The 26995-nt window shown below is 35.7% G+C and overlaps 2 protein-coding genes and 1 long non-coding RNA gene across 5 annotated transcripts; 1 reads left to right on the top strand and 2 right to left on the bottom strand.

The window, feature by feature from the left end:
* Positions 1–540: 540 nt before the first annotated feature.
* LOC125244259 lies at positions 541–24129 on the top strand. Of its 3 annotated transcripts, XR_007179271.1 has the most exons (6): positions 541–968; positions 1986–2074; positions 2380–2470; positions 17652–17793; positions 21250–21380; positions 21858–24129. It is a non-coding gene; the product is annotated as an uncharacterized LOC125244259 (long non-coding RNA). The 3 variants fall into 3 exon arrangements; XR_007179272.1 differs by having other exon boundaries at positions 21250–24129; XR_007179273.1 differs by lacking the exon at positions 2380–2470 and having other exon boundaries at positions 21250–24129.
* On the bottom strand, positions 4750–6823 carry LOC125244258 (protein rapunzel-like). Its single transcript, XM_048154337.1, is given in 3 exon segments — positions 4750–6051; positions 6053–6250; positions 6252–6823. Coding segments are annotated over 3 exon segments (660 nt in total). The 5' UTR covers positions 6338–6823; the 3' UTR covers positions 4750–5675.
* LOC125244257 (protein rapunzel-like) lies at positions 7107–10396 on the bottom strand. The gene is made up of 2 exons (XM_048154336.1): positions 10249–10396; positions 7107–8218 (listed from the first exon to the last, which is right to left on the bottom strand). Exon 2 carries the CDS (start codon positions 8161–8163, stop codon positions 7477–7479), a length of 687 nt encoding a protein of 228 aa, XP_048010293.1. The 5' UTR covers positions 8164–8218; positions 10249–10396; the 3' UTR covers positions 7107–7476.
* Positions 24130–26995: the final 2866 nt, after the last annotated feature.

The following is a 26995-nucleotide window of genomic DNA, read 5'->3' as shown; positions in this document are numbered from 1 at the left end:
CTTGTCTGGGAGAAGACGTCATAAATGAATATTAGAAAAGTTACTTTCCTCAGACAATACAGCAAAAAATATGGGAGAGACAAAAAAAGCTGAAGTGCATTTGTTCAGCTTTGTCGTAATGATGTTTTATATAATTATACAATACTTTTGTTCTCATAAATCATCCTTTTAAAATCTAAATGGAGTACAAGTGTTTCACATCACAGCCAAAAGCATAAAGTATGCATGAAAGCCTTATCACGTTGCTAATCTTACAAGGATAGCCAATTGTGCCATCAGCATTTTTTTTTTTTCTATTTTAAATCTGCATGCATGTTAATAAGCAAATCATGTGAAATCAAGTCCATACACATTTTAAACCTCTAAATAATCACAAAAAATGCGACTTGCACTTAAGAATCATACGTTGCGTATATGGCACCACTGAATGTGCATCTTCTGTTCCGTAAAGGACACTCGAAAAGCGTTTTAAAGCGCAGTCTTGCTCATAACTGTCCTACATATGCATCACAGCATCAACCAGAGCAAAAAAGATTTCAAACAGGTTTCTCACGTCTGGCAGGTCGAAGAGCTTCTGTCCGAATTACGTGTCCGAAATTCAGGTTTCCCTCAGGTATTGGCTCGAGGAGGATATTTGTGATGATCTGAGTGAGTGTGAAATGAACAGAGAGACAGGGCGCGCGCGCGAGAGAGAGAGTTGCGCGCGCTGATGATGCGTTAGGATGATTTTGGTTTGGAAAGCCCTTGGCAACAGTCGGATAAATGTCTCAGTTTTGACGTGCTTGGCTGTACCTTGCGTTTTATTCATATTTTGACAACAGATCAAAATCAAGTTTCTCAAGTTTCTAGAGAGAACTAGCGGGCAATGATTGTTCATCAAGAGGAATATTAGGCGCAATGCGCAGCATGGAGCAGCTCCAGTGGATCACAAGAAACATGCGCAGATATTTTCCACACAAGGATGGCAGGTATTTCACACACTAATTATGTATTTGAGCTTAACGATATTTATATTTTATGATGTTATAATGTATCAAAATTATGATATTATATGTCGCCTTCATTCAAGGCAAAATCTTAATAACAGCTGCTCTGTGCTTAAATGTTCTCTTCTCTGAGCGTGTGCTGATGAAGGAGGGTCCATATGCATAGACTATTATGAAATTATACGCGGATGAAATCACATGCATATGAATAGCCTATAAATATTGCAAATCAAGTCGCGGATATACATTTATTTTCTAACAATCTAAACGTTTGGAAATAAGTCAGGTGTGACCTTGTGTCTGAATGCGTCATGCATGGCTGACATGGATGATGACTTATTCCCATGTGACCCAACAGAGAAGATGTTTGCTTTTGAATGATTTTCAGCCCTATAGCCTATAGTGTTTGGTACGTCAGAAATTATTTTATTTTATTAGCCCGTTTTATTACATGGTGATTCTGATTATAGGCCTATTACAGGGAGACCAGAGATTGTCAGATGGGGAAGTTGTCATAATGGCTGTATTTCAGATAAAGTCTTGAGTCTAAAGTTAATCTAAAGCTTTTTTCTTCTTTATTCCTCTTTTTTTTTTTCAAAACCTTTAAAGTCTCTTGTATTTTTGTGATAATGTCCCCCGAACAAAAAACGTTGATGGGTAAACAACACAATAAAAACAAACAGATACACATTTATTTGATCTGAAAGCATATTTTTGATAAATGTCAGACTGGCATAGCTGCACGATTGATTGATTGATTGATTGATTAATTGATTGATTGATTGATTCATTCATTCATTCATTGATTGATTCATTGATTGATTGCAGTTTCCTTTTCCCCTAGTAAAATGCCAAACCATTGCTGTTTCCTTTTACATTTTGACATTTTTGTTTTGTTTTGTGTATCATAACTAAATATCATACACTTCTTTCTTTCTTTCTTTCTTTCTTTCTTTCTTTCTTTCTTTCTTTCTTTCTTTCTTTCTTTCTTTCTTTCAGAATCACGTGTATGATTTGACGCAAGAGTCTTTGCAATCGTTTCTGACTGATGAGGTGACAAGACTAAATCTGTCTTCTGTGATGTCGGGGTAAAGTTAATCTTATTAATGTTTATAGGCTACTATTAAATGAATTAGGATTGTTTAAAAGGAAAATAAGGATAATTTCCTCTGAACTGAACATTTCAAAGAGAACTTTTGTTTCATAACCATTGTTGCCTGTACTCTGCCCAACTCTGTCTGGCATGCAAACTACATTTCACAACCAAACACACGTGAGACATGACAAGGAAACAACACGATATCACGCGTGCAAGACCGGAGTTATTATTATTATTAAAAACGGTAGCCCGCAAGAAGCTTGCAATACGAATTGCCTGTGTGCTGATTTGCAGCGAAAACAAGAAAAAGAAAAGAAGAATATGGAGGAGGAAATGGTTGGGAGACGCGAGGAAGACATTGTGTGTTCTGCAACGAGAGTTGGAGGTAAATACATAACTTTTCAATGTGCTGCTGTTGCGGATGGGCAAGCAAATGTTTGTGCTTTGTTTCTGTTTGATAGAATTGTAATGTTTATGTGTACGAAGCTATAACTCCTCCCTGAACTCCCCGCTGCTCTGTATCTTGCTCTCTCATTGGCTGTCGGTCATCGCCGATGTAGTTTTCAGTCAGAACACTTTTCACACAGCAGGATTTTGAATCGCCGACAGGTCCAGATATTTAGCATGCCAAATATCTCACGGGCGTCGGCGACTCGTCGGCGATTCTCTCAGATCACGTCTTTGCTCATTCACACTGCGTGATTGTCACTCGCGTGAACGAGCACCGATTTGCCTGTGATTTCGGGCATTTGTCAGCGATTTCTCAAAACCTGTCGACGAGCCAAAATCGGGGCTAAAATCGTGCAGTCTGAACTCGGCTTAAGTGACAGAAGGTCATTACTGAATGGGGTGGCTGTTTACAGAGTAACGTATCAAAGCATATTAAATGCAAAGTTGACTAGAAGGAAGAAATTGGGTAGGCAAAGGTGCACAAGCAACAGGGATGACCGCAAGCTTGAGAATACTGTCAAGTAAAGCCGATTAAAACACTTGGGAGAGCTTCACAATGAGTCAAATGAAGCCGGAGTCAGCGCATCAAGAGTCACCACACTCAGACATCTTCAGGAAAAGCCACTTCTGAAACAGAAACAACGTCAGAAGCATCTTACCTGGGCTAAGGAGAAAAAGAACTGGACAGTGAACAGTGGTCGAAAGTCCTCTTTTCAGATAAAAGTAAATTTTGCATTTCATGTTGAAATCATGGTCCCAGAGTCTGAAGGAAGACTGGAGAGGCACAGAATCCAAGCTGCTTCTAGTGGGAAGTTTCTGAAGTTAGTAATGATTTGGGGGGCCGTGACATCTGCTGGTGTTGGTCCATTGTGTTTTATCAAATGCAAAGTCAATGCAGCCATCTTCCAGGAGATTTTGGAGCACTTTATGCTTCCATCTGCTGACAAGCTTTATGGAGATGCTGATTTCCTTTTCCAGCACGACTTTAGCACCTGTCCACAGTGCAAAAACCACTTCCAAGTGGTTTGCTGACCATGATATTACTGTGCTTTATTGGCCAGCCAACATGCCTGACCCCTAAATCTATGGGATATTTTCAAGAGAAAGATGAGAAACAGTCGATCCAACAATATACAGATGATCTGAAGGCTCAATAGTGCCTCATCAGTGCCACAGGCTGATCACTTCCATGCCACACTTCACTGATGCTGTAATTTGTGCTAGGAGCAAGTCATTTGCTGTAATATGTGCTGCCGACCAAGTATTGAGTGTACAAATGAACATACTTTAAAGAACTTGAACTTTTCTGTTTTGAAAATCCATTTTTTGATTGATCTTAGGAAATATTCTAATATTTTGAGATACTGGATTTTGGACTTTCATGAGCTGTACGCTCTAATCATCAAAATAAAAAAAATTAAAAAAATTAAAAAAAAAACGTTTGAAATGTTTTACTTTACATGTAGGGAATCTAGAATATATGAAAGTTTCATTTTTAAAAATAATTTACAATAAAAAAAAATGAACTTTTTCACGATATTCTAATTATATGACCAGCACCTGTACATTGCGATCATTAAAAAGTAAGTGTCTTCTGATTCAATAGTTTTTCGCAACAACATACAATTTTTAATTTAGTATAGTAGATGTTTTACCTGAGCCCAAGTTAGGAGGGTTTTTAAAAGTTTGAAAAGGAAAACTATTTCCTGTCTGCTGCATTTGACACATATATACTAATATGTACAGTACATTTATTTATATATTTACAATTTGAACGAAATACATGTAAAAATGCAAAATAACTAGATTAATTTATACTAACAACGTGGTGAGATAATGTGTGTTGAAACGCAAACGTGCTACAATTTGAAATGTTTACAGTTGCATTCAATTGTATGCTTTTTATATATGCATTAAAAACGTGTAGATTCTATAAACAGTATGCTAGTATTCATATCTTTAAGTCTAAATAAGCTCAGGTTGTGGTCTTTTACCGCCATCTAGTGACTGAAGATCAGCATACACTAATAATAGCATCAAACATGGGTTCCCAGCTTCCAAAAAAAAAAAAAAAAAAAAAAAAATATATATATATATATATATATACAGAGAGGCTTAAATTCATATATATATATATATATATATATATATATATATATATATATATATATATATATATGAATTTGAGCCTCTCTGAGTCAAAACAACTTGGAATATTTCCTTGTATCTTTATTGAAAAATGTAACAATATTGTACAATCGTACAAGTGCAACAGCATTCCAAAGACTGAATTACAAGAAAATGTATTTTAATAATGATTATGAGGGCAACATGTTCCAATCCTTGAGACATTCAAAAAGAACATGAAACAGAATTTATATAGGATTATTTATATATATGCCAGTGCTTTATGGATAAAGACATTTGAAACAAATGTGATTATCAAGATGAACTTCAGTCGTGTCAGACCAAACATGCAGCACTGTACATTGTATCGCAGTACATCAAGCACATCAAGTATAATATTTTCATTTATCCAAAATAAAAAGGGCAAAGGAATGCAAAAAAAACCTTCAGTTTAGATATCTCTTCTCATATTAAAATATATGCTCTGATAATGTTCTAATGGCACTAAAAATGACACTGAATCTACTACTAAATAGATTTAAGTATGCCAAAAAAAGCATAAATATGAAAATTTCATTGACAGAAATTTTGATCTTAGTATGCAGACAGAAAATGGTATTCTCTTTATTTTGCAACGTTTGTGAAGACAGATAGATAGATCTTTATATTCATGTAATGTTGAAGCTTTTAAGCACAATTTTCAAGGTGACACTGCTTATGAATGCTTTTGAACTTTAATAATATTTATATAACCACAGTCAGCATTCTGTAGATTAGTGTGAATTATGTTTGTCATGTAGTGTTAAAGTGAGGAAAGGCATGAAGAAATGTGATAAAAAAAAAACAGAAACAAGAAGCAGATTATGATGGCATCACTGTGTAACCGTCAGCATGACCTGCGCTCATCAGGAGGATAATGCTGCATTAGATGCTGCAGGTCGATGATGTCTATTAGAGGAAAAGGCAAAGCACGAGGCAATAAAGAGCGTTGGTTGTGCAGAAAGGTATCACGATCACTTGCATCTCCTCAGCACCTCCTGCATTTTCTCCTGCACATTCTTCATGTTCTCTTCCCACTCCTCGTTCCGAGATTCCAAGTCATCCCCTATGATGCCGTAGTAGCCCATCAGAGCGATGAAACCGATGCAGAACAGGTAGGCCAGTCGGGTGCAGAGGTTCTCCATGACGCGCTGGTCACCCTGCGAATGCTTCATGTAGACGTCTAGGACGGGCTGGCTGAAGAGTTTGCGCTTCCCAATCACGCCTTCGTAAAGCGTGTACATGTTCTGGTCATCTTTGTCATTCATGAAACTCTCGACGAAATCTTCCTTCTTGCGTTGCACTTGCTCCGGCTTGGCCTCCACGATCTCCATGAATTTGCGGACTGCAAATGTTTTCCTCCACCTCGTGGTACTGTTTGTCCACTGTTTCCTTCTTGATTTGCAGCAGTGCTTGACGGTTCTGCTGTGAGATTTCATCCAGTGCTCGATTCACGCTGCCAAACTCACGTCTGAGTTTCTGCATGTCTTCATCGTCCACATGGTGCAGCACCACCCGGATGAGAGAGCCCGCCACACCGAAGATGGGCAGACGAGATGGTGGCCACACACTCTAGAACCTTCACAAGACCCCTCTTCAGCTTCTCTGGGTCGTCAAAGATCTCATTGTCTGCCATTGCGTGTGGAGGAAGATTTTCTTATCTTATAGTTCCCCTGAAGAAGGAAACAAATCACAATCTCAGAGTTAAGCATAAATTCTATTTAAAAATACTTATTTAGAAGGAATATTCCGGGTTCAGTTCAAGTTAAGCTCAGTACGCATTTGTGGCGTGATGTTGATTACTGCAAGAATAATTTTGTTCCTTATTTCCTTAAAAAAAATAGCAAAAAACTGTGAGGCACTTTTAACGGAGGTAAATTAGGTCTTTTAATATTATTTTAAAAGCTTTTACATTTTCTGTTACAATGTGCATAATATTTGAGCTGTAAAGCTGCTAAATCAAAAAACATGAAAGATCCGCACATGAGAATAAAGCCAAAAAAGCTCAAACAAATTTATTTTTCAGAGGCCACAAAAAGTGCAAAAACTGCAAGTGCAAAGTAAAGCTGTTGTATTTTCATGGCAACTAAGTTGTAAAATTGGATACAATCTCTTAATAATGTCTTACAGATTATAATCTTATTTTGTGTAGTTTAGTGCAGTCAAATCGATAAATCTAACATAAGTTTGTAAATATATATGAGTGTGTGTGTGTGTGTCTAAAAAAAAAAAATATATATATATATATATATATATATATACATACACACACACACACACACACACACACACACATACATATATATACACATACATACATATATTTACAAACTTTGGTAAAACTTTATTTTACAGTGCCGTAACATGCTATAACATGATAAATACAAAGACAAACTGCCATAATATGAGTGGAAAAAATACCTTTATTGTGCAAAGAATCATACAACATAAGCAAATAATTATATAATGGTTCATAATAATGTGCAACTCAAAGATTCACATCATTGGAATTATTTTTTATTTTTTTTTACAATAAACTCAGTCACAATAATGACCAAAACATGCATAATATTCTTTAAAAAACATTTTTAGCTGTGATATAAATGCATTGCACTACTTTAGTACTGCATTGAAAAGTCTATTGGTAAGCAGAGAAAGAATGTCCCATTTTTCACCCCACAAGATTTATTGAAACTTCCTGATTCAAGATTGCTTATGACATTAAAACTTTCAGCATATGAAATGGATTTGTCTCAGCAATTGTTCAGTGCATCTTCAGTTTTCCTCAGTGCATTGGTCCAGAGCTTCTTGCATCTTGGTTTGAATCTCAATGACCCTCTGGCCCCATTTGACTCTCACTTTATCCTCGTCACCTTCAGTGACGGCGACGTAGGCCATCAGCGTCATAAGACCGATGGAAAACAGGTGGGCCAAGTGAGAGCAGCAGGCCTCCATCACCTTTTTGTTCCTATCACATTTATCCAGGTACACTTGTAGGATGGACATTGAACTGAAAGCAGTAGGGGTGCCCATCACACCACGATAAAACACATCTAAGCTCTTGTCTCTCTGGTCTTCTATGTAGATCTTCACAAACTCCTGCATGTGATGATCTGAGTTCTCAGGGTCCAGTTTTACTCTTTCCACCATGGTGTTGAAAGCTTTGTACTGATGCTTGATGGCCTCCTTGTGTTTGCTATAATTCTGGTTGATCTCGTGCATGCGGATCTGTTGGAGCACCTTCTTGTTCTTCTCTGAGATGGTTTCCAGCTTCTCGTGGATCTCCTTGAAGTCTTTGTGCATCTCATGGTCCTCTTCATCTACGAGGCCTTTCTTGACGACCCCGATCACCGAAGTCACAATCCCGAAGAGAGGATCTATGGAGGAGGCGAAGGAGGACACTTTCTCCACATAGCACAGCACTTTGACCGCAGTCGCTTTGATCTGCTGTTTTTCTGCCATTGATGGGTCTGAATCTTGGACTTTGGCTCTTCAAGTCTTTCAGTCTTGTCTGATTCTGAAATGAAAGGGAAACATGTTTTTAATAAAAACAGAACAGTATAAAGATGTCAGTACTTCTGTCCTGAACAACATTGAAGTTTAAAACTGGCATGCATCCTTGGACATTTTGTAAATAAATTCAGATTTAATAACAGCTTGCGCCAATGCAAACCCTCTTCTGTTGTAAAATAAAAAAAAAAAACTTTCAGGACTTACTAAAGTATTAGCGACGAAAAGGTGTGGACAGTTATTTTTGCAGCTGACCTTATTGCATGTGCATGATGCATCAGTTACGCTTTTTCCGTAAGTTGAATACAGAAGGCATTGGACGTAGTGTAAGCTTTTTGACCTGCGAGAGGCATTACACTTTCTTCGTAAGTTGACTACGGAAGGCGGTCAGGCAGAAGCTAGATATTTTACTTTATAACTTGTTAAATATGGATATTTTTTTAACACAAATGCATCGATTCACATCTGATGTGTCAGGATATTTATTAATATAACTCTGATTGTGATCATCAATAAGAAGAAAGTCATATACACCTAGGATGGCTTGAGGGTGAGTAAAGCTTGGGGTCATTTTCATTTGAAAGTGAACTAATACTTTAAATAAATAATGCAATGACATTTACTAAGATTTGCACTAGTCAATTTACTGGTATTTGTGGCATGTCTTAAGCCACTTTGCACCTAAGTTGTTAGATCACACGCACCTGATTATCATGGGCTCTGCTTTTTTGCAACCATACGTGAATTTGCGTTGCTCTTGATTGACTGAGTTGTCATTATTGAAATGATCTGACTGTGTCTGTGTTCTTTAATTTTGCACTTTTATGGGATTGCGTTGGCACGTCAACTTTTTTGGCAAAAAATAGTGTAATTTCTCTGCTTGAAAACCTTTAGCCTTCAACATTGTGTGTATACTTTAAAAAGAGGGCAATTCCAAAATGCATTGCTCTATTTGGAAACTGAACTTGCAGTGTCAAAATAGAGAGATGCTTTGTGAAATTTCCTTCTGTTTGAGTATAAATGTATATATTAAATTTAAATTTAACCTTTCATTTCATTCAATACTGAAAACTATCAAATAGTTCAATGCAAAATTACAAAATTGACTATTTTACTTAATATTTGTGTGTTTTGCATTTTTATGCATATTAGATCTTTCAGTATTAGGCTGTAAGATTAGCAACATACTAACATCAACCTCTATTGGAATCAATTTTGATTAGAGACTCTTATGCTTTTATTTGAGTTGCTGCCTATGTAGAGTGTCCCAAATTGATCTCTTGTGAGGTTCAATGACTGTTAAGTTCTACATTAAAATGCAACTGTTTATCTAAACAGTAGGTTTTGGAATAAAGCTATATTGTCTTTCTATAACCATAAAAGGTTGCTGTCCAGTTCTGAATTTTTCATGTCCATAGCGGTAATAATCAACTATAACTTTTTTCCACCCTAATAAGTAGCTAAAATTAAACTTTCACGCCTGGGACATACCTGTAGATATTTAAAATATCTAAACTGTCTAAAAAGTGTATATAACATTTTTTATTTTGTGCATTCAGAAAGGAAGTTCACAGGAAGTAATGTTCATGTAAAATAAGCAATTATTCAATAGTACTAATCAAAAATAGTTCTTTTGCACAGAAAAAAAAAAAAAAAAAAAAAAACCTAGTAATTCTAAAACTAAAACAATACAGTTGATAAGCATGTTGAGCTTGACATACCCATCAAACCACATGGCATAATGAATGATGTCATGTTTGTGATTTTATTCATGTTTTCTTACTATAAACGAAAAGATTTTTTAAATGAAACAGACTTTCTTGTATAACATGCAGAATATCTTTGTCAGTCACTAAAATAGGTTTCTAGACTGAATGAATGGCAGTATGGCTTGTAAACAGGCTAACATAATTAGCTTCAGAGGGAGGTTAGATGAACAGCTAAACACATTCGGTACATGAAGCACCAATATTATGCCATACTCATGTCACAGGATACACGTTTAAGCAGGAGAATGTTCTAAGCTACAAATCTTACCTTTAAATGCGTCTGCAGCTGTTCAGTTCCTAATGGTGCTGCTGCTGTTTTTGTACAAGCAGCCACCATTTCACTGTCCGGTCTGAGAATCAGCCCCTCCCTCTTTGTCAAAAAAGGGTGTGGAAGTGACTCATACCACAGCAATGCTGTTTGGTTTAGAAGAGGGAAAAAAAAAAAAAAAAAAAAAAAAAGAAAAGCAGTAGCTTTTCTGCAATCCCCTTTCTGAAGAACACACACACACACACATTGGAAATTCTGACATTGACTATTCTAATTCTAATGCATGAGTCAAAAAGTATACTATGTGTATGTGGAAAAACAGTTAATAGGCCTCAGTCATGAATTTCTGCATACAGTAGATTATAAAACAATACTTACATTTAATTGAATGCAACAAATACATAAGAAAGTTTTATTCATTCAGATCGTGTTTCATGAATGAGGCTGTGTGTGTAAAAATTTAGGAAGAAGGTATATCCTGTTGTGGCTTATCTGGTTAAGTGAGAAAAAACCCACTAAAGCATAAACAAAGAATGAATAAACGCTGAAAGGAGAGGCTGTCGGGCAACTGCCACTGAACAGCTGTAAGAGAGTCAAGTTCATGACAGATGTGTGTTGTGACTGTCAACTGGGCTTTGTGTGGGATCATTTTGTAAACAGAGTGCTGGCAGATTACATTAAATAGCTAAGAAAATAATATGCATTTTATGCTTGGAGGAAAAGGTCACATTTTCACTTTGTTTATCACCGAATGAGTGTCACCTCTAACCAGTTAAGACAGGAAAATGAACTTTTAGGTTTCAGGATGACTCAAATGGAGATCTTGTTTTTTCCTTCCAACCTACGGCAGAACAGAGGGGGAAAGGAATTAGTTGGAATTGCAAGATTGACTAGTGATAATCTTGATAGTATCAGTGAGAATCACATGTTTCACACAATATGCTGTCATTTTCCAGTTTCCAGTTATTGTTGCAAACTAAAAGCCTGGTAATTTTTTTGTAAATATATTCAATTTCACAAATTCCCAGCTAACAAGGAACACTTTAGGTAACGTTCTGGCAAGGTTCTCTCAAAGTTATGAACAAATGTTCTTCGAGTAATGTTAAAGGAGACCTATTATGCCTTTTCACAAGATGTAATATAAGTCTCTGGTGTCCCCAGAATGTGTCTGAAGTTTCAGCTAAAAATACCCCACAGATCATTTATTATAGCTTGTCAAATATGCCCCTATTTGGGTATGAACAAAAACATACAGTTTTTGTGTTTGTCCCTTTAAATGCAAATGAGCTGCTGCTCCCGGCCAACAAGTACAGGGGTCTCATTTATAAAACTGTGCGTAGGATCCCTACTAAAAGTGTACGTATGCGCAAAAGCTAGATTCTGCGTACGCACAAAAAAAATCTGATTTATAAAACCATGCGTACGCCAGATCCTGTGCACAAATCCCTTTATAAATCCCAGTCAGCGGAAGATTGTGCGTACGTGCATCTCCACCCTGTCTCCTCCCCGAAATCACCATATATGGAGCTTACGACGCCTAGTTTTACTATGCATAACCTCATCTGCATATCATTTCCATACATATTCCCATCCACGTGACACCACGGTTAACACCGTCAAAGGTACAAGACATTGGAAAATATTAGATATGGACTATAAATGGAATTTGTGCCACACATTATATTGATAAAGATCATCCAATATCCTCTTTATGTTTTAGAATAAATATATCTAAATATCCATAAAAACAAAATTGTATAAAATACTTCAGATAACTGGCCAGATAGTATTTTAATAGTTTTAAACAATTCAAAACAAATGTATGCAGTTTTGCTGATGGTCCGTGTACGTTTTGATAGTTTGTTTTCCAATTTGAAATGAAATACGCAGAAACGAGAAAACGGTCGTTTCCCGTTTTTTCGTTTGTTAAAAAAAACGGAATAACAAGATTTTGACTCGATTTTCGTTTTTTCGGGTCACGGATAGAAAACGGAAACACGACTTCAAAACTCGTTTTCCACATGTGGGCGGTCATTACACGCCCCTTTCAGCCGATTGGTCAATCAAATCTGAACCAGTGACATCATCTTCAGTTCGTTCAACAAAATAACAGTCCTCTGCCGGTATATCAGTAGATGTCATAAATCGGCTTTCTTCTGTGCAACCTAACGCGTATTTCACAGAAATATTTATTTCAGAAATGTTAATCAGCACACAGACTGTTGTAATGCTGTTTGTAGATTAAAAAAAAAAAAAAAAAAATTATTTTATTCTATTTTGAATAAATACAATAAATCACAATAAATAAGTAGTGTAAGCAATTTTGAAAAACGAACAATAGCTCATCTCTCTTTATTTATTTTATATAGCCTAACATTGCCTGCTGAATATAGGCTAATGTTAATAACCCTTTGGTTAAAAGATTGAGGGAATATGTAAAGATCAAACATTAAAGATCAAAATTACAGCTACATAGCTATTTTAGTTATGACAAAAATAATATATAGGCCTAAATGTTAAGCCAAAACGAATTAATTTAAAGCTGAAGTGAAACAGAAACCAGCGTTATAACCTAGGTTACCTCTCTAATTTGACACAAATCCAAATGTTTCTATCACGATTTGGAGGCTAAACTATATTTATTATTTGAACGCTTTTATATTGTAGCCTACACAGACTACTTAAAATGAGCAGTATAACTTTTTATATATTTGGTTGAATGTAGGCTATGTTTTGACAGTTAACAGGCTGTTATGTCAAGTTACTAAAACTGATGTTGTGTGAGCGCGTGAGGCGCCGACGCGTTCACTTGAATTTTCTTATAAAAGCGGAAACAACTTAAAATACTCAGACATTTATGGTCAAATATATGTAACACCATTCGAATCTGTGAAGGGTTAAATAGGCCTATTATTTTTGTACACTCACAATAAAAACAAAACACTGCTCATAAAATAAACAAAGACATTTTCTGCTGTCTCGGTTTCCTTTCTGTGAACTTCTCAAAAATGAACCGACACTCATATTGTCGCATTTTTTCCCCTTTCATTTTGGTAATATGTTAATTACTTAAGTGAAATAAATTTCGCGCATAGACATAGGCTATTTATTCCTTTTATATAATTGAATCCTTTTTTCTCCGTTCACAGAAGCGCGGCAGGTGCGTGATGATGATGAATCCTCATGTTCTGTTGTTTATTCTGCTATTTGTACATGTCTAAAACTAAACCCCTGGGATTTTTTTAATGATTCACAGACATTTATCATTTATCATTCTAATTTAATATAATCTTGTCGGATAATGAAACGATGATCGCGTCAGTTGAAAGTCAGGGGGAAAAAAACAGAAATGATACTGACAAGGCAACAATAATTTTCGTTTAGTTTAAGTTTTTCAAAACATCTACAGAACTGCATACAGTAAATTTTCCCGCTGTTTAAGCCACGAATATTTACAAAATAAAATAATTACAAAGATAATAAAAGATCTATCTTTAATATACGAGAGTTTTTGTTTTGCTGTTGTCCACTAAAGCAATTGACGCAGAATCGCCAATTGCCGTTAAATCGAAATTGAAAGTAAAATGTTCAGGGCCATGTATAGCTAATTCATTCAAAAGCGAAGGAAAGACAGAAAAAGTGAAGATAGCAAGTAAACTGTGACATATAATAATGTTCACTGTGTTCATAAAAGTGTTTAATTTAAGACATAAAATCTGCATGGCCATTTATAAGTAAGGAAAACTAAAAAGCCCCCCGATGGTGATACCGTTATTAGGTGTTGCCATGGATAGCCTATTTTCTAATATGACTGCATAGTCTACTGCAAGGAATGCGTCTGCTAAATGATTGAATTTAAATGTATAAAATGTAAATAAAACATTAAAATAAGAAAAAAATGAGTGCAGTAGCCACTGATCTATAATAGAGAATAGTCTATCATTATGTATAGCCTATTGATCGGTGGTAGTAGCCCAAAGGATGTCATGCGCTTGGTAACAGATGTAAAGGGCATTTACATTTTACATTTTGAAAACACAATGACAGCTTAAAAACAGACTTAATTAAATTTACTGTAGGTTTTTTAAACTTTTTTTTATCTGTGCAAACATATTTCTGTGAAATACGCGTTAGGTTGCACAGAAGAAAGCCGATTTATGACATCTACTGATATACCGGCAGAGGACTATTATTTTGTTAAACGAACTGAAGATGACGTCACTGGCTCAGATTTGATTGACCAATCGGCTGAAAGGGGCGTGTAATGACCGCCCACATGTGGAAAACGAGTTTTGAAGTCGTGTTTCCGTTTTCTATCCGTGACCCGAAAAAACGAAAATCGAGTCAAAATCTCGTTTTTCCGTTATTTTTAACAAACGAAAAAACGGGAAATGACCGTTTTCTCGTTTCTGCGTATTTCATTTAAAATTGAAAAACAAACTATCAAAACGTACACGGACCGCTGATAAGCTGAACATATATTTTAGGAAGTTTATAGGCTATTTTTAGTGGAAACAGATCGGCCTACTTATTTATTGCAGTGTAAATAGGCTACAATCGTCTGACTCGGCGCGTCACTGACAAAGTATTTTAAAAAGAAAACATGCAAATTTTACCGTTTTCCTCAAATTATATCCTTCAAATAGTAATTGTTTGAAGATCCTTCACACGACTTCAACACCTCCTGCAGCTGTGGTTGTACAGTAAGATATTATTGGACCTATTCAAACAGGACAACGGACCGTTCGACCACCGAATCCAGCAGTGTCTTCCATAATATCTAAGTTAAGTGTGCATCACTGATCGTCATTCTCAAAAAATATTTTGTCATAACATCTGCAGTTTAGATTCAAGAGGAATTATTGTGCTCCCAGCGCTCCTCGCTGTCATTAAAACAGCGTGTCACTGGAAAAGTGATCGAAAGTAACACATCTCAATTCATATCACTTTTGTCTCCAGAATGTGCGTACGCACAGCTCAACGTTTGCGTAAAGGTGCGCACATTCTTCCGTCAAGTTTGTTTTTATAGATCACAACCTTTGCGTAGTAACTGGCGTACGCACGTTTCCAGCCCCGTTTTGTGCGTACGCACGCTTTATAAATGAGACCCCAGGTCTCTGCAGGACAGTAAGGACAGTAATAGGAGTTACCAGATCAGTAGGCGATGCCATGAACAGAGCGGCATTTTTGAGAGCATTACCTGATTTGCCCATGTTTATAAATTTTGATTTATAAAATTTAAATTTGATTTATAAACACCCACAAATTCAGAAACGCCCACTTTTGTTCCGCAGAGACCTCATAGTCCCGGCCAAGCGTGCCACACGAGTCCTGAAAAATGAAGCCAAAAAGTCTTGATCGCCCCCAGGTGGCTGGATGCAGTAATTATTATTAATCCCGCCCTCTCAGTGTATTTCAATGGGACGTTAGGCAAACTAAACTATTAAATTACACTTCAAATATTTATTTCCAAAGACAATCTCTGTCATTTTAGGCAGTTTTTATCACGCTGGTGTTAGTTCAAGTGTTCGTTCTTTAAAAAACGTTTGGTTTTAGTTAGTTATTTGATGCTATAAAAATGGGGATGAGACGTCATGATTGACAGCTTCTCTGAGTGAAGTAGTCACTGAGGCACCAGCAGACTTTTTTCTGGATCTTCATGAGGTGATTGGCGCTTTAACTTTAATTTCTACATTTCCATAACTGTTTATTTTACACCGAAATAATGAGTTGTTCTGAGTTTGGGCGGGACATTGATATCACGGCTCCACTTCGTGCTCACTACTGCGCAGAATCGAGACTCAAGATGTCAGTGCCATAATGGCACACTGGTGCCAGCTTTCCAGAAGAGGGTGGAGCTTTAATGGCCTCTTCACACCGCAAAAGTAAAGCTGACGTGCCGCTCACGCTTGCGTTGCGAAATGGCCATAACAGCTCACACTTCGGTTGCTCAACAACAACAAAGATGGAGAATCTCACGCAGCCAAAATAACGATTGTCAGTAACGGTGTTCAGCCTTACATTGTTCAAACCGGAGTCGACACTGATGGAAAGACTCAGGAAGAAGTTACAACTTTTAGAATGAAACTGGACGTTTCTGAATGGTTAGTGGATAAATTTATGTAGTTGCTGTGGAGTTGATTCAACTCATCCACTAGCATGTGCCGTCATGTTAATCTTTTGTGCAAAACCCGTATGGACGCTCACTATACATAGTGTACCTCTTTGCCAAACAGAGCCATACACACAAGGCTAATGTTTATGAATATTTTTTCCAAAATATCACTCGGGCAGAAACATTCTTTTTTGGCAATCGAGCTTTGGCAGTCAACTTGCAGGCTATCCAAGCTAACAAGACTCTAAATGGTGTTCTGTGCAGCCAACGACAGAACAGTTAGCATGCTTTGCTGGAACTTTTGACATGATGTTAGAACTGGTACACCGTTGTCGCATGCGAAAACAAAAATGACGGCAACGTGGGTGGAAACCTGCAGATTAAGATCCTCTTCCTATGTCACTAGGGGAGCGAAATCTGAGCGGCTTGTTTTTTCACATGCTTGCAGAGAAAGGCTTACCAAAACAAAGTTACTGGGTTGTGCTTTTTCACATTTTCTGGATTGGTAGATGCCCCGGGGACCTGATTATAAAACCTAACACCCTCAAGTCATCTGTCACGTCTGCAATACTGCCTCGGGTTTTTTTCCGAAAAACAAATATTCTCTGTTTATGTAATCTGTTTGAAAAGAGAGAGATGTCAGTCATTTGTGAGTCAGCTCATTATCCACTAATGCGGCCACGTCCATAGAGCGCACGCTCTATTCAAACGCAAAATCTGAGGCAATACATGCAACAGAGAGTTCAACGCATCAAGCTTAGTCAGTTTCATGTTTAATTCTAAAAGGATTTATGTCAGAGAAAGAGCATGACTGGTTTCACTTTCAATTTGACAATCAACTTGATCAAGCCGAGGATTGTGAATGGCAAATTTTTTTATTCCTAAATTCTTTATTCTAATAGCGATATAGACTAGTGTCTGTCAATATTAAGCCACAGAAAGACGGTTTAAATATGAATCCTTCATGTTCTGTGTCTCTGTGTGAATGATTCAGAAAATGTCATAACAATATGAATGTTTAGACAATATTTCTTTGGCCTGTTTTGGACAGATTATGAAGGGTTTACTGTAAAATAGCCTAAGTAGTGCCACATCAATGAAGCTTTCGTTCGCAAGGAATGATGAAATCTTTGCATTACTGAAATAAAATTATATTTTAAAGTATATTCAAATAGAAAACCATTACTTTAAGTTGTAAAAATATTTCAATATTGCTGTTTTTTCTGTATTTTTTAATCAAATAAATGCAATGATCCTGTTATCAGCATGGGTTTTTTTTTTCTCACAGATTTGAGGATCATAATGACCAGATATTGGCACACATTGAACTGCATGCAAATGATACTGAGATCACTGACTGGAAACAGGAAAGTGTTTTTTTCTTCTTTCTTTCTTTTTTTTTCCTCAAGTGCAGAAACACCAAATGCCAGGTAAGTGATTTTCACATATATCTTTGAACATGATGTATTTCCAGGTATAGCTGTGTACTCAAAATCTGTCTTTGACTCTCATTTATATAGTTAACTATACTTTAAATAAACTACAATCAAAAAATGATATATTTCTTTTGTCATTGCATTCAATCTTAGTTGACTCAATCACATTCCTGACCTAATGGCTAATTATGCGGCTCATTAGGGGCAGGGTCTTAATCTCCTCAGGTGTGAATCACAGCATTATTCATGAAGATTCACACCTCTTCGCATATGGGCTCCCTAAACAAAAAGTGTCTAAGAAATTTAAAATCAATACATTGTTTTATGTGTCTGAGTAGGCAGAATGATTTTAACATCACTTTGAAGCAAAAACTCTAGGCTAAAATATACAGTTCCCAAAAGTCTTGTGAAAAAATATTTTGTATGTGTTTTTCGAGGCCTTATTTCAGTGACTTATTTTGTTTGTTTATTTGTTTTTTTCAAAAACCACACATATAGTTCTCTCAAAAATACAAACATGTACATACTTGTTGCTCACATATTATTGTAGCCTAGTTTCTGCTGAATACAGTGTAATGAGACTTTTGTCATTACTATGTTTATAAACAACTGAAAAAGCACAAATGTCAGGGCATGTCAAAACTACACCAGAACTGCAAATCAGCCTCAAGGTTAAGAGTTAAACATGGGAAAAGTCAAATTTTTATGATATGTCCCTTTTAATAGAATGTTCATTCAAAGTTATCTAGTCTTTATAATAATGTTTCCAAAATATTAGCACAAAACCACTAATTATACATTGTTCATGGAACTTTTTTCCTGAAACATTTAAGATGGATGCTCAGCATTTTTGAAATATTATTTAGAGAACATTCAAAAGTAGCGTTCAAATAATGTTCGCAAAATGTTAATATGAAATGTTTCCTTATCGTTTAATAAAAACATTTAAAAACAAGACGTTTCAGAGAACATTCAGAAAAAATGTTTTCATAACTTAAGAATGTTAGCAAAAGGTTTTTAGAATGCATTTTGTTAGCTGGGTTTCTTGCTGAGACTTGTAATTAAAGCAGTTAAAGAGTGACACATCAACAAGTTATCAGATCTCAGAGTACATCATATTAACAGGAATATTATGTCATAATTCTACAGAAGCTAAATAGTATGGTCATAAAAATATTAAAAAAATATTTTTGTTAAAACTCAAAAAGCACACACTAATATGGAAGCCCCATATCACAATATTTTGGAAAAAAAATTTGGGATGGATTAGTGAAAATGTTTTTTCTTGTTGGCAAGAAATTAAATCTGAGCTCTGCTATGAAAGCAAGACATAGTATCAGTTCTAAAGGTTCAGTCAATGTTTTATGTCACTTTATGACTCATTAAAGAATATGACTTATATTATGGCATAACAATTCTGCTGAAACATAAACGGTAAGTTATAAAATCTAACATCCTTTGAGGTGACAATGTTGACAGTGCAAGTAAATGTCTGACCTACTAATTAAAGCAATTAAACAGTGACCTATTCACAAGATATCAATGTTTTTGATGTCAAAGTACATTATGGCTCACTAAATAATATGACTTCCAAATAATATTATGGCATACCTGTACAGAAGTATGGCTGTAGTACAGAGAACTATAAAAATATAAAAGTTAATTTTTGTTAAAAAGCACTTTTAGATAGGCAACCGGCCATCACAATAAGGACACTGCATGATGCAGTATGAAGCTTTGTCAAATTCATCTACTCAGTTGAAAAACTATTGTCAAACAGAAAACTTTAACATTTACACTTGCTGGATTTACAAGTGTATGGGACAAAATTTAGTAGTAGTTTATGAGAGAAACGAGCTTATGAAACTTCACAGCAGAATTATGATGTGCAGCTGCCTTTAGAGGTCAAAATTTGTGTCAAACTGTTGACTGTGATGGTATTGTACTGAGAGCTTGGAGAATCAAGCAAAAAAGCGGATGCAACTCTAAATAAGAGCATGTTTACTCTGTTTACATTTTTCCAATGGAAACACAGACCCTTGTTCCTGATCCATCCAGAGGGGGCAGTAATTTACATTTTCAGATTTCTGATAAAAACACCAGACAGTGACAAAGTGAAAGGGTGTCATTGACTGTGATGCCCCCATGAGGCCTAAAATTTAACTCTTTAAATGCTGGATGGTTTTAGGATATGACTAACAAAGTTGCACCTACTACATCCTCCATCCTTTCTATTCTTTCAGTATTTAACCCTTTCAGTTCATCTTACCAAATATGATTAGGTTCATTTATATTAACTGAATAACTCACTTACTTATGACACAACTTCCGTCCATTTCCAACAGGAAAGACACACATAAAATCAAAAGATGAATGATAATTGATTAATATGATGATCATTTTGAGTATTTAACCCTTTCAATTCATCTTTATGCCTTATCTATTGTAAACAAATATGATTAGGTTCATTATATTAATTGAATAACTCACTTTTTAAATATAACACAACTTCCCTCCAATTCTAACAAGACATGCACACATAAAATCAAAAGATGAATGATTATTGATTAATATGATGATCACTTTTGAGTATTTAACCCTTTCAATTCATCTTTATGGCTTAACTTGTGTAAACAAATATAATTAGGTTCATTGATATTAACTATATTTATATTAATCATTTATATTTATATTAACTATTACTCACTTAAATATAATATAACTTCACTCCATTTACAACAAGACAGACACATAAAATCAAAAGATGAATGATAATTGATTAATATGATCATCACTGAAAGGGTTAATGTGTCATCTGCACCAACACCATCCCAACAGCAAAATGTTGTAAGTTTCATATATGTATATATATATATATACACATATAGATAGATAGATAAATAATAAAAAACTGGTCCATAACTAGTCCATATCAGAACATAGACAAGGGTCCTGATGACTCTGTGGTTACACTAATCTGAGACTAGTCCATACTGTGTGCTTAACTTAGTGCCATTCTCCATGCTTGACTAGAAAAACAGTTCATGTCAGAGTGTTTACACTCCACACTCACTCAGTTAAGACTGGAATATGATCTCCTAAAGGTTTCTCCAAGTCTACAATACTAACCATAACTTTTATTATTAGTTACTATTTTTCATGCAGTTTCATTTAAAAACAGTTTTATATGCTTCAGTAAAGTGATAAATGATGCAGAGTGTCGAGTGAGTCAGGAAGTAAGCCGTCCCAACAGCACTCACCACTCCAAGTAGCGGCCATCTTTAAAGCTCTCCATCAGTTCACTCACAGAAGCTAATATGTCAAAATTATCTTGTAAAAATCACATAAATACACAATAATATACATGATTTACAAGCTTATAGTACATTTAAGTGTGTTTAATTCTTCAGGGACCATCATTAACATGTTTCCTCTCTTTCTTTTGTACAGCATTGCCTGTCTGTCAAATTGGCCACTTCCCTTGGACAAGCAGCCAAGGGATCAGGACAGAACAATTGCTGACCATCTTTAACAAGCCAAAGCACAACAATTCAACATCTTCCTGTGTTTTCCCAACCAATGTGAGTATTTTAAAACATCTACAGCCCATTTGGAGTGGATCACTTTCAGCCAGCTGCTGTCTTCCCTGGTATAGCTCCCCCTAGCAGCTCCCTTCATATTTCCTTGTTCATGCTAACCATGATATCTATTCTCACCCTATACAGACACCATGCAAGACTTGTAAAAAACCATATACAGGCATGCATTAGGCCAATGAACATCCCAATGAGCCCATCCATCCATTAGTGGCCTGGGCCATTGGAGAACACAGCTCCTCTTACCTTTTCAGACTGCTCTCTCCAAAGTCCCTATCCCGACTGTAGCTACTTCTTCTTCCCAGCAAACACTGCAAAAGAGGCTCTTCCATTTTAGCTCAATATAGGGGGGTGTTCAAATTGGACTATACCATTTAAACTGGTGTACAGATGGCCCTGGGGCCTCAAAAGGGGCCCTTTGGCCACCAATATTAATTCAAGTCTCCACTTGCTCCATTGCAGAGGCATGTATGAACCCCTATTGACCAGCCCCCTCCTCAAGCCACAGATGACCTCCCCCAATGACATTCAAATATTCCAGGCTTCCAACAGTCAGATAGTCTATACAGAGAACCGACTGTCACTTCTGGAGGCAGCTGAGGGCACACAGAGTCTCCTGACAGGCCAGAAACAGATATTTTTCTCTGCAAAATGGTGCAAACACAGGATATGTGTTTTAAATGTGATCGCTAGAATATTAGGATGTCTTGAAACATAATGTATGCTAAAACTAAAAATAACTCCCAGAGAAGCAAACATCTATCTAAGTGCACAGAGGTGTGAAGTCACAGGATGAGTAAAGTCATAGTTAGAAAAAAAGATATTTGGGTATTGAAAAGCACATGTACAGACCTACACAAGTTTATTTTATATTTTGTCTGTAACACCATGTTTTGCTCTATGTGTCACAGACTCAAACATTTATTATAATATTTGCATATTTATCTGCTACAAATGAATGTAGTTTAGAAATCTACAATACTACAAGTACAAGTACAAACAAAATACTGGTGTGCTATTCTAACCCAATACCAGGGTTTGCAACACAAATTTGAAATCAAAAGGATTTTGAAGAATTTTGTGCATACATTTACTGTGCTATCCACTCTTACTGGTTTAACATTGTTATTCCATCACCATTTCTTTTAAAACATAATTATAAATGTTAAACATAGAAAACATTTCAGTTCAAAGAGCAAATAAAAAGGCTCTGGCTATTCAGTAGTCACCCAATTAAGTCAAATTTATTGTCTCATGTTGTGCATTTTTTGTGAATCCAGTAGAAGTAGAAGCCACATTGGTAAGTCTTACAACCCTCCCAGTCTGCTCAGCCATGATATTTCTAGGTTTTTAGCATGCAAATGAAAAGATTGTGTGGGTGTTCCTATATTATGTTGTATGATTATGTTACCTCAGGACGTTGGTGGTCCTTATGTAGACCATGATTGTGATTTCATCCTGTTATTGTCTTTAACTGGGTGAACTGACGGTGTTACAACACTCATCAGTAGCGGTGTCTGTACTTAAACCTGCTTAGATACAAAAACCGAATCAACTAAAATGACAAAAACGCTTACCGGCGTCGTGCAAAAACTGAAGGGAGAATGCGGCAAAGCTGATAGCAGCGGATGGGATGTTTTGATAAAACTGAGAAAAATTACAATGCATTAAACTACCCAAGTCTTATGGCGAACACAATCCAATAACAATCGAGTGAAGGATTATTTTCAGAAAGGCATCTGTTAACTGGCCGACGCTGTGTGTTTTCATCACTGACAGGTGTACGCGGCCTAAGAATCGGCTAACAGATCTAATGTGAAATATCGCAACTTTGCCTGACAACAGATTAGCCTACTGATTCTGATATGATGCCAGGAACTGAGACAACATATGAAGGTACGATGAAAACAAAAATGTCAAATGTAGACTTACAGTCAGTCTTGATGTTCATGGATTGCTTTCAGAGATTTTCGAAGTCGTATTCTAGAATATTTATAGCCTATAACAAACTGGCTGTATTTGTATATTAAATATAGACATTTATATACTAATGTCAGAAATGAATAATAAATATTAGACATTAATTTAAAATATCCGACCTCAAGTCTAGAAAAGCCTGTTGATTTAAAAGTCTTGCATGAAAGATTATTTTACTATTTTATTATAGGCCTACATTTGAAATGGGGATTACATTTGTTTGAGTTCTTCTTTTCTTTCTTTTGTTTTGTGTTTTCATTTAAAGGTTTCTTCAAGGTATGGTTTTTTTAGTTTCCTTTATTACAAAATGAACAATAATTTTTGAGCAACTTCAATAATTTACACATATAGACAAACATGCCTTCTTTGACCTGATATGAAATGCAGATTACCACATAAAAGATCTGTATATTAAGAGTCCCAGTGGCTGAAATTTACGTTTCTTAATACAGCTTTCTGTGAAGTTCAAGTCCAACAGTTTATTAAGGCTTTATCTTGGTTTTGAAAACTTTCTGAATTCCTTTCAAAGCTTGTGACTGAATTGTCTTTATTGACAAGATGATGTGGGGGAAATGTGTCAAACTTATATTCAACAACAGATTACTGTAATAATCAAAGAGGTGAGTAAAATGTATCTTTATGTAATGTAATATTGTCACCATAATGCTGAGCTAAAATTTATTTTTATAATAAAGATTATAGATGACAATATACATGTAATGTGAAATGCCAAATAAAGGCTTGTCTACCTTATGTACAATTATTGTCTCCATTGCATGTGTCCAAGTTACTATAGTTTGTGATTACAAAATATTAATATAAATTTATAAAAATGCCTCATGGTTGGTTATGTAACATACATAGAATCTCTAGTAATAGTGTGTTTTTCTGGTGTTTAAAAATGAAAGCATAGCCTATATCTTTCTTCTTCATTGGAAAAAGGTCAAGGAAGATTAGATTTTTCATGATATCACCCATTCAATGTTTTGAGGCTGAATGTAATGAACATTATTCAGAGTAGGAGCCATTCTTCAGCACTCACTCAAACAGTATAAAACATGTCAGGCATGTGACAAAAAGTGAAAACGCCTGAAGGATCATGGAGTGCCGTCTGTAGGTACTGTCCATGGTGCTGTAGGATTTCTGTGACTGCCATCTTTTTCCTCTTGGATTTGGATAGGTAGGGAGGTGGTGAAGATAATGCATGCTATTTTGTTTTCCTTTGTACAAGATTACTTAAAGATTATGTTGCCGTTTGATTATCTTTGTCCTCACATGCTTCCACAGTCACTGAAAAATAAAATCAAGCTACCAACCTGCAGTAGAAATCCATCTGTCAAACACTCCCCAACATTCACAAGTTTAGAGCTCATGTATATATACAGTTTTTACTTTATTTTCTAGCATTAAATTCTGGCATAGCACAATTCACAGGGGTGGACAGATATTCCCATGCCAAGTCACAAAGTCAAAGTGAAGAACAAAACTTTAACAAACACTACAGTAATGGTTCAAACGAAACATTGCCCACTAACTCTGAACTCTTGAAGTTTATTTCAGATCATTTTCCGGGACCTGAAGAGGCAAAAGCACGGCATGTGAACACACTGAATTGTTATTTGAATGAAATTTGCAGAACAGTGTTCCAAAACAATCAAAGAGTTGGCTTGTGCCGCATATGTCTAACTCTACACCGAGTGTTTTAATGGTTTCAACACGCATACTTCACTCAAAAAAATGAATTGTTGGATTTACTTAAAAAATAAGTGTCAAGTGGTTCCACGCAACAATATTGAGTAATTTTTACAAAACACTATTTAGTTGAATGAACAAAAGAAATTTAAGTAAGGCTGACAAAATTTCTTTGAGTAAATACAAATCATTTGAATGTCACTGTTACATAATATTTATATGTGCAGTTTACTTAATAATGTTATGTTGATTACATAAGGTGAACACATTTTTTTTTTTTTTTTTTTTGAATAATCATTTAAATAAAAAGGATACAACATATCAGAATGCAGCCCCTCACCCCAAAATGCATTCAAAAAAAAATAACTAATTGAACAAACTCAATTGAATTGAGAGCAGGAATTTCATCCTATAAACATGTGTATATGAGTGCGCACAGCCTAAACACAGGCGACACTCTTCTGCATGATGGTAACCACAGAATGCAAAAACATTACAGAAACTACTCTAAATGTCGAACATAACTGAACATTAAACACTAACATAAACTAACAACATCTTTCCCTTTACTGAAAAACACATAAAATAACACTTTAATCCCTAAATTTACTCTCCTAATGCAATCCCTTGCAAAGCATGCTGGGAACTACGGATCCAGCGCACAGTTAGTTATGTCAACAATAATGTGTGCGTTTCACACAGCAATGTTAAGTTGACTGAACAAAAACTTACTAAGTAAAGCTGACAATACTCAATTTTAGTAGAAACAACGCAGTTAAATTACATTCATGTAGTTATATGACTTTTTTAAGTAATGTGAACAAGGGTGGTTTGAGTGAAACTAACAACAGTGAAAGTTCATTTTTTTGAGTGTTGAAGGAGACCCACATATATTGTTCATTTAAATGAATTCGGTTTTAGTATAACAGGTTACGTGCTCTGAACGGAATCTTATTTTTCTACGATCTCAGTTTCTATGGCGTACAACTTATCTCTTCTTCCATTGGTCAGAGTCATTGAGAAGTGTTTCTTCATTATCACAGCGCCCCCCCCCAATGGCTAACATTGTGCTGTACGGTTGTCGGTTGACGATCAGAAAGAATGTTTTAAACTTATGCTTTAAATGAAATGAATTTCATAAAGGCACAAAGGAGAAAGGTAAAGGTGGATTTTATCTACGTCATAAATGTTAAAACACTATAAAAACAGTTATTTAGATGTTCCCGCGTTCCGTGAGGTGAGGAGACGAGTTCATAAACAAGACAACTAACAGTGTTGGGGAAGCTACTGAAACTAGTTTGACAAGCTACAAGCTACTCATACTGTAAATTAAAGTAGTTAAACTACAGTCAAGCTACCCTTCTGAAAAAGTAGTAAGCTACACTGCAAGTTACTATCAAAAAGTAGCTACAGTGGCATGAAAAAGTATGTGAACCCCTTGCAGAATCTGTGAAAATGAGAATTATTTTAATAAAATAAGAGGGATAATAAAAAATGCATGTTATTTTTTGTTTAGTACTGTCCTGAGTAAGATATTTTACATACAAGATGTTTGCATTTAGTTCACAAGACAAAACAATAGCTGAATTTATTAAAATAACCCCATTCATAAGTATGTGAACCACTGGTTCTCAATACTGTGTGTGGTTACCTGATGATCCACGACTGTTATGTTTTGTGATGGTTGTTCATGAGTCTCTTGTTTGTTCTGAGCAGTTAAACTGAGCTCTGTTCTTCAGAAAATTCCTCCAGGTCCTGCAGATTCTTCAGATTTCAAGCATTTTTGCATATTTGAACCCTTTTCTAGCAGTGGATGTATGATTTTGAGATTCATCTTTTCTCACTGAGGAGAATCGAGGGACTCAAACTCAACTATTAAAAAAGGTTCAAACATTCACTGATGCTCCAGAAGGAAACACGATGCATTAAGA

Source organism: Megalobrama amblycephala, linkage group LG13 (assembly GCF_018812025.1).
Source record: "Megalobrama amblycephala isolate DHTTF-2021 linkage group LG13, ASM1881202v1, whole genome shotgun sequence".
Lineage (NCBI taxonomy): Eukaryota > Metazoa > Chordata > Actinopteri > Cypriniformes > Xenocyprididae > Megalobrama > Megalobrama amblycephala.
Note: the sequence above shows the minus strand (reverse complement) of the source record. Positions and strands in the feature narration are given on the sequence as shown.

Excerpts from the sequence above, each read along its gene's own strand:
- LOC125244257 (XM_048154336.1), bottom strand. The coding sequence starts at position 8,163 with ATGGCAGAAAAACAGCAGATCAAAGCGACTGCGGTCAAAGTGCTGTGC.